This window comes from Cynoglossus semilaevis, chromosome 17 (genome assembly GCF_000523025.1).
Source record: "Cynoglossus semilaevis isolate Cse_v1.0 chromosome 17, Cse_v1.0, whole genome shotgun sequence".
Classification (NCBI taxonomy): Eukaryota; Metazoa; Chordata; class Actinopteri; order Pleuronectiformes; family Cynoglossidae; genus Cynoglossus; species Cynoglossus semilaevis.
This window is the reverse complement of record NC_024323.1, coordinates 12,265,488-12,273,224: the sequence shown is the minus strand read 5'-3', so window position 1 is coordinate 12,273,224 and position 7,737 is coordinate 12,265,488. Positions and strand designations below refer to the sequence as shown.

Below are 7,737 nucleotides of genomic sequence, written 5' to 3'. Positions count from 1 at the left end.
ATTATTTGACTTTCATTTTGACTAGAGAGACGGTGTTTATTATTCACTAATATAATATATATTCTTCCTGATTATTGGATCATGTTCTGACACTGATTAATCTAGGTAAATCAACATTCCTAAATTTTCCTGACTATTGGATCATGTTCTTACACTGATTACGGTAATCTAGGTAAATCAACATTCCTAAATATGCTGGAACAAAACGAAAAAATCACAGCAGTTAGATGTCAGTGTTTCACACCTGTTTTTATTTGTGACTAATTCAAAGGATAGAATTATTAACATTGAAAAATGTAAAGGAGAATATTCAAAAGTATAACCGAAAATTTAGCTTTTAAAGAGTTGGCGGAATTTAGTCATTGCGGTGCATCTTGACGTCGCTTGTAGCACATGAGTTGCTTTCTAAACTGGGGTGAAGCTGTTGCCCTCAGCGATACTTACGGGTCTACAGAATGGCTGGTCTGCAGGCATCAGACTGTGGGTGATAGATGTGGATGACCTGTGATCGAACCTTTGCTTTTACAAGCGTCTATGGTATAATATTTAGTCAATATAATATAAAGTCAATCGGTCTCATCAGCAGAAGTTAGGATTGATGTTTTTCAATCTGACAACAGGAACAGAAACTGTGCTTTCACCACTCACATTGGCCTCACCTCAACACTGTTAGCTTTAACTACTTCATCACATTGCTCCTCAGGCTGCTGCTCTTATTAATGCCAATTGCTGTGTTTATAAAGATCAAAGAATCTGTCTGCTTCTTGATGTTGCCATTGCTCTGTTCTTCTTGGTTTTGCACCCTGATCACTAAGGCACCCAAGTCGTAAAAGCGTTCGTAGCTCATTGCTGTGCAACTCCAGCTGTCCTTTCAAACACTGACATGGTTAAATTTTAATTTATTTCAATAATCCTTTTAAACATAATGGATCGTAGACTTGCAGACCAGGCAGACGTCTAAGTGGCTGCCTTGTCCTTGCAGTGTATTACAGAAAGGTAAAAAAAATAGTAGGGTGCAAAGCAGAGAGCTGGAGGGCAGACGTTGTCATGTCTCTCTGTTTGCACGTGAACCTTCTTTTCTGCAGCGCTCAACAACATTGTTCCCCTGCACCCTCTTCTCTCCCTACTCTGGTTCCACCTGGACGACTGTGACGGCTTCTGACGACCACCACGACGATGATGCACCTCCTCTGTGTCCCTCATCCTCCTCCTACGGACGACCACGCGCCATCTCATCGCCCTACTCATCTTTTCACTCACCCTCGCGTTCATCTTTCCCCTTAAAATCTGGATTGCCGCCGCTCCACCTCAGGACTACTTTGACATTGTGAAGAACCCCATGGATTTGTCGACCATCAAAAGGAAGTTGGACACCGGGCAGTATCAGGAGCCGTGGCAGTACGTGGAGGACATTTGGCTGATGTTCAATAACGCTTGGCTGTACAACCGCAAGACTTCCCGAGTTTACAAGTACTGCTCCAAGCTGGCTGAGGTGTTTGAGGTGGAGATTGACCCTGTCATGCAGGGCCTGGGCTACTGTTGTGGGAGGAAGGTGAGTGGGCTGTAGTGACTTTACTACAAAACTGCATTAACAACATGTAAATTAACATACTAAATTTGTTTTAATTAACATTTTTTAAATGTTTTTGCATCCTTTTTTTTAGTATGAATTTTCCCCTCAAACTCTATGCTGCTACGGGAAACAATTGTGCACCATCCAACGTGACGCTGCTTACTTTAGCTACCAGAACAGGTAAGGGCTTTAGTTACTTTGGACTCGGAGCATGAACAGATCATTTGAATTGTTCTATTAATTAAGACATATTGTGGCTGATTAGATCAGCTCAGATATGCATTGTGGTATTTCTGCACATTGTTTAGTAACAAGTATTCAGTGCAATCACAGAGGCGCTTATTTAGTTGGCTTCATGGGATGACCCTGCCCTGGCACTATATCCTGCTGTGTAGGCCACACTAAAACATTTAATTTTTTACTATCACTCAGTTCTCATTGATAAAGTGGGCTCCTGTCTTCAGCAGTTTTTTGTTTTTTTTACTCCTGTTATTTATTTATTTATTTAACTCTGAAAGTCTTAATCATGTGACTCCTTATGTTTTAATGGACATGGCTGTGTATCTACTCTGTGCCCACCTGCAGAAGAAATGTTCCCACTTTATGAATGACCTACAAGGATGATGGGTCTCTGTTGCTTTTCCATGTATTTAATTTTTCCTCATCCACCCTTTCATGTTTGGAGACTGGTATCCTCAGCCCCCCTGCCTCCTAGTGGTCTCTCATGTTGCTGTAATGTTGTTGTTTACCACTGGATGTCTGATGCTAATCTTTGCTTTGCCTTGGCTCTCTGTCCTCTGTTGGTTGTTGTTCTCATCCTGTTCGTCCCTCCTCCCCTCGTCCACGTCCTCTCTCCTCCTCCTTTCTCTCCATTGTCTCTGTCTGACCTGTAACGATTTATTTCACGCTTTTTTAATATTCATTTTGAACTCCCCTTCCCCATCTCCACTCTTCCCTTCCCCTTCTCCCATTCTCTCCCTCCTTTTTTAACGCTTGTGATGTCTGCATTGGCCTGCTTTGGTGTGACCAATCATCCGCTCCGAAATTTATGCGCAAAATCAAAAACACCCGTCCACACAAAAACCCTGCATCACGATTGGCTGCCTGGCGACGACCTACCTTGCCCTCTGCCTCCTCCTGTGTGTGTGCCCCCCCGGCCTGCCCTGCCCTGCCCTGCCCTGATTGGCGGCTGCTTCTCCGTGCCCTGTCTGTGATTGGCTGTGGTGATGGCCAACGGTGTAGTTCACCAAAATATGGGCTTCTTGCTGACAGGTACCACTTCTGTGAGAAGTGTTTCAACGAAATCCAGGGTGAGAGCGTTTCCCTGGGAGACGACCCCTCTCAGCCCCAGACGTGAGTACTTTTCCCTCACCTCACATGTGGCACTAGTAAACTTAGTCATCCAAACTGTTAACTTTATTGACCAAATAGAATGCACATGATTAATGTCAACTTTATTTTATTTTAACCTTACCTTCAACTAGTTAACCTGTTGTTCCTTTATGAAAACAATGTGGAAATGTAGACAATATGTTGAGATTTTAAAAACATTATGTTAAATATTTTATATAATGATGTATTCTGTTTGCTCTCTTGGAGAGAAAAATGTGAGGGGGAAAAAAAAGAAAAAAGTAATCACAAATTCAATTTCTTTTGTCATTGAATAGTCTTCCAGTAACATCAGCTCAAGTCAGATAAGGAAACAACTTTTATTTTCACAGCATCACAAAACAAATCTGCCTCTTGATTAATGTGTGATGAAAATTATTATTTAATACACTAATGAATACATATTTAAAATAGTCCAGTTTTCTCATGGTAACTGGCATTGTTTTCACTACTAAACTTCTAAGCAAAATGAATTTACATGAAAAGTTTTTGTATTGTTTTCACTACTAAACTCCTAAGCTTGTAAACCAAAATGAATTTACATGAAAAGTTTTTGTTCTATAACAAAACATAACTTTTTTTTTTTATGAAAATGTATCCTCTCTTGCCCACAGGTCCATAAATAAAGACCAATTTCAACGGAAGAAGAACGACACACTTGATCCTGAGTTGTATGTGCCCTGCTTTTGTTTTTTTACACCTATTATCTTTCTTATGTTTATGATGAATGAATGAATATGAATTTAATTTAAAATAAAATATTTTTTTGGTGTTGCTTCTTAAACAACCGTTTAACTCCAGCAGAGGAACAAACGTGTCGTCATGTTGCCCCATTAACAGTGAAGATTGTGTCTGCTTTTGTCTTCTTTCTGCACAGACTTGTGGAATGTACTGACTGTGGTCGTAAAATGCACCAGATCTGTGTCCTGCATCATGAAACCATATGGCCTTCAGGGTGAGACAGCCATCACACGCAGACTGTGTGCATTCTCTTCTTTCTCTTCCTTTTTTCTTCTTGAACCATTTGCAGAAAATAAAAGAAATGGCAAACATGCTGTACAGGAAGAATTGGTTCCACAACATTCATCTGCACATTTGTGTGTAGCTGCAAATTTTCCTTCAACAGTCAAAACACAGTCCCCACAAATAAATTGGCTAAAAGATTTGAAACTAAAAATGTACATAAGAGATCCAACTTTTGGAACAATGACGTGACTTTCATACCAGGGTGAATGCAGAACATGCAGAGTGAATTCCAAGATCCCAGTTTGATCTCTCCTCATGTATGGTCTGTTAGGAATTAAAAGAAGCGAGTGACCTCTGAGCTTTTCTAGTTGTTTGAAGACATGACAGGCATGAAATAAATACATTATCTCCTGACTTCTATTTATTTGATGTCACATTGTGCCTCTTTGGAGGGTTTGTTCATACTTTAAACAATTATTTTAACAAACCATTTCCATAATTTCTCTGACTCTATCTGTCGTTGATTTTGTACAGCAAATAAAAGCCCCTATTGTCAAAACAAGAACTAATGACATTAAAACGGATGGAAAACACATAACAAAAATAACAATGTTTATTCAACACTGCTATTTTTTTTCATTGTTGAAACAGTTAGGAGTTAGGTTATTTACTTGATATTTGTCATACTAACAGAGGTGTTAGTAATCTTTATAATGTTGTAATGTTGTTGTTTGTCTGTCTTTACTACAGCTTTGTTTGTGACAACTGCCTTAAAATGGCAAATAAGACACGAAAAGAAAACAAATACGCAGCCAAAAGTAAGTGCTGAGTGTTGCAATCGTGCTTTACTTTTAGTCTGTAAAAAATAATTTTATATTTTTAGTTTCATGTGGCTGTTTTTCATTCTCCATTTTCTGTTCCCTTTCTTCCAGGACTTCCCCAGACAAAGCTAGGGAACTATTTGGAGACACGCGTTAATGACTACCTCAAGCGTCAAAGCCACCCTGAATCTGGTGAGGTCACCATCCGAGTGGTTCATGTCTCAGACAAGGTAGTGGAGGTCAAACCAGGCATGAAGTCCAGGTAGGAGACCTTAACACTTTGATCAAAAATAGAGATTTATTATCTTTCTGTAAATTTGTTCTGATCATGACAACTAGAAGAGGCTACGTCAGGAAAGTAATACAGCCGAACCTAACAACTTAACAAAAAATAAATGGAAAACCTTAAAATGTGTAAAATCTTGACTTTTGTTTTAGGTTTGTGGACAACGGAGAAATGGCAGAGTCCTTCCCCTACAGAATGAAAGCTCTGTTTGCATTTGAAGACATCGATGGAGCAGATGTTTGCTTCTTTGGCATGCACGTTCAAGAGTACGGCTCCGACTGCCCACCTCCCAACCAGAGACGTGTGTACATCTCTTACCTGGACAGTGTGCACTTTTTCAAACCTCGACACCTCAGGACCGCCGTGTACCATGAGATTCTCCTAGGGTATCTGGAATATGTCAGGAGGCAGGGGTAGGAGAAATGTTTTACATCATTTCAAACATAAATGTGGGTTCAGTGTATGCTCTTCAGCAGGGATGATACCAACTGTTTGCATTTATATGCTGCTTGGGATTTTTTGTATTTGTAATAATTGAAGTCATCTGACTTTTCTTTTTTATAAACCATGTCAATGACCATTTATTTTCTGTTTTTCTAGATTCACAACAGGTCATATCTGGGCCTGTCCGCCCAGTGAAGGCGACGACTACATCTTCCACTGTCACCCACAGGACCAGAAGATCCCTAAGCCAAAACGCCTGCAGGAGTGGTACAAGAAGATGCTGGACAAGGCTGTAACGGAGCGAATTGTCCATGATTACAAGGTGAGAAAATTCTCTTTTTAATGAACTAATATTGAACAGAGGCCAATAGTATTAACACTTGTGTTTTTTACCTCAGGACATCTTCAAGCAGGCGACTGAGGACCGGCTGACCAGCGCCAAGGAGCTGCCATATTTTGAGGGCGACTTTTGGCCAAATGTGCTGGAGGAGAGCATAAAGGAGCTGGAGCAGGAGGAAGAGGAGAGGAAGAGGGAGGAGAACAGTACCTCCAGCGAAAGCACTGATGTGAGCATTTGTCACTTTGATTTTATTTATTTTTTTATATCATCCAAAAGAATTGATTTGCAATTAATACCTGCTGAAACATTTATTTCAGACCATAAAAGGCGACAGCAAAAATGCCAAAAAGAAGAACAATAAGAAAACGAGCAAGAACAAAAGCAGCTTGAGCCGAGCGAACAAGAAGAAACCAGGGATGCCCAACGTTTCCAATGACCTTTCTCAAAAACTTTATGCTACCATGGAGAAACACAAGGAGGTATTTGAGTCTTATTTGATTGTAGTAATAGTTCATTGCATGCTCACAAATGAATAAAATGTAATAAAAATATTTGCCTTAATTTATTTTCAGGTCTTCTTCGTCATCCGTCTCATTGCTGGCCCCACGGCCAACTCCCTGCCCTCCATCACTGACTCCGACCCTCTGATGGCCTGTGATCTGATGGATGGCCGTGATGCCTTTTTGACTCTGGCCAGGGATAAGCACCTGGAGTTCAGCTCCCTCAGGAGGTCCATGTGGAGCTCCATGTGTATGTTGGTGGAACTGCACAACCAGAGCCAGGACCGCTTTGTTTACACATGCAATGAGTGTAAACATCACGTGGAGACCCGTTTCCACTGCACTGTCTGCGAGGTGAGAAACAGCAGCGGCTCAGATGTCTCTCACAAGATGGCAGCCATTTTTTTAAAAGTCTTATGGATAACATAAATAATAATATTTTCAATTGTGTGGTGTCGGTCTGCGATCTTATCATCAATGTGTTTACTTTGTGTCGAAGGTTCTTACTTGGTGTGTTCATTTTTGATATCTGAGAATTCATCTTAACTTTTCATTCCCTTTTTTCCAGGACTATGATTTGTGCATCACCTGCTACAACACTAAAGGTCATGAGCACAAAATGGACAAGCTTGGTCTTGGGCTGGATGACGACAGCAACAATCAGTCAGCAGCAGCTACTCAGAACCCAGGAGACTCACGTCGCCTCAGCATTCAGAGATGCATCCAGTCGCTGGTCCACGCCTGCCAGTGCCGCAACGCCAACTGCTCTTTACCGTCCTGCCAAAAGATGAAACGCGTTGTTCAGCACACCAAAGGCTGCAAGCGCAAAACGAACGGTGGCTGCCCCATCTGCAAGCAGCTCATCGCTCTGTGTTGTTACCACGCTAAGCACTGTCAGGAGAACAAATGTCCGGTCCCCTTCTGTCTGAATATCAAGCAGAAGCTGCGGCAGCAGCAGCTACAGCACAGGCTCCAGCAGGCTCAGATGTTGAGGAGAAGAATGGCCAGCATGCAGAGGGTGGGTCAGGCCGCCGGAGGACCGCCAGGTGGACCTATGGTTGGGCTTCCATCGCCGGGAAACAATGGCACCACAGCACCAAGTACGCCAACGTCTGGAGGGACCCAGCCCCCAACTCCTCAGACCCCAACTCAGACAATGCCTCCAGTCCCACAGCAAGGCATGGGTCCAGGACCTGCTGTTCAACAGCAGCCTGGTGGGATTCCACCTCAGAGTGGGCTGCCTCCTCAACACCCCCTTCACCACCAGTTTCAGCACATGGCAGGTGGAGCTGGTGGAGGTGGGGGCTTAATGAGCTCTCCCCAACATCAGCAGCAGATGCTTTCTCAAATGCAGCAGCAGCAGCAGCATAAAGGGGCTGGGGCCATTGTTGTGCTATATCAGCAGCAGTACAAGAACA

General features: G+C 42.2%; 1 protein-coding gene across 1 annotated transcript in view; it reads left to right on the top strand.

Moving 5' to 3' along the window:
- ep300b (EP300 lysine acetyltransferase b) overlaps nt 1-7,737 on the top strand; it is a 24,158-nt gene that overhangs the window by 11,989 nt on the left and 4,432 nt on the right. The window contains 13 exon segments of the mRNA XM_025064278.1: nt 1,313-1,552; nt 1,665-1,753; nt 2,846-2,926; nt 3,577-3,633; nt 3,840-3,917; nt 4,679-4,746; nt 4,861-5,011; nt 5,188-5,448; nt 5,636-5,801; nt 5,878-6,045; nt 6,137-6,298; nt 6,392-6,673; nt 6,888-7,644. Of these exon segments, the coding sequence (XP_024920046.1) occupies nt 1,313-1,552; nt 1,665-1,753; nt 2,846-2,926; nt 3,577-3,633; nt 3,840-3,917; nt 4,679-4,746; nt 4,861-5,011; nt 5,188-5,448; nt 5,636-5,801; nt 5,878-6,045; nt 6,137-6,298; nt 6,392-6,673; nt 6,888-7,644 (2,560 nt within the window).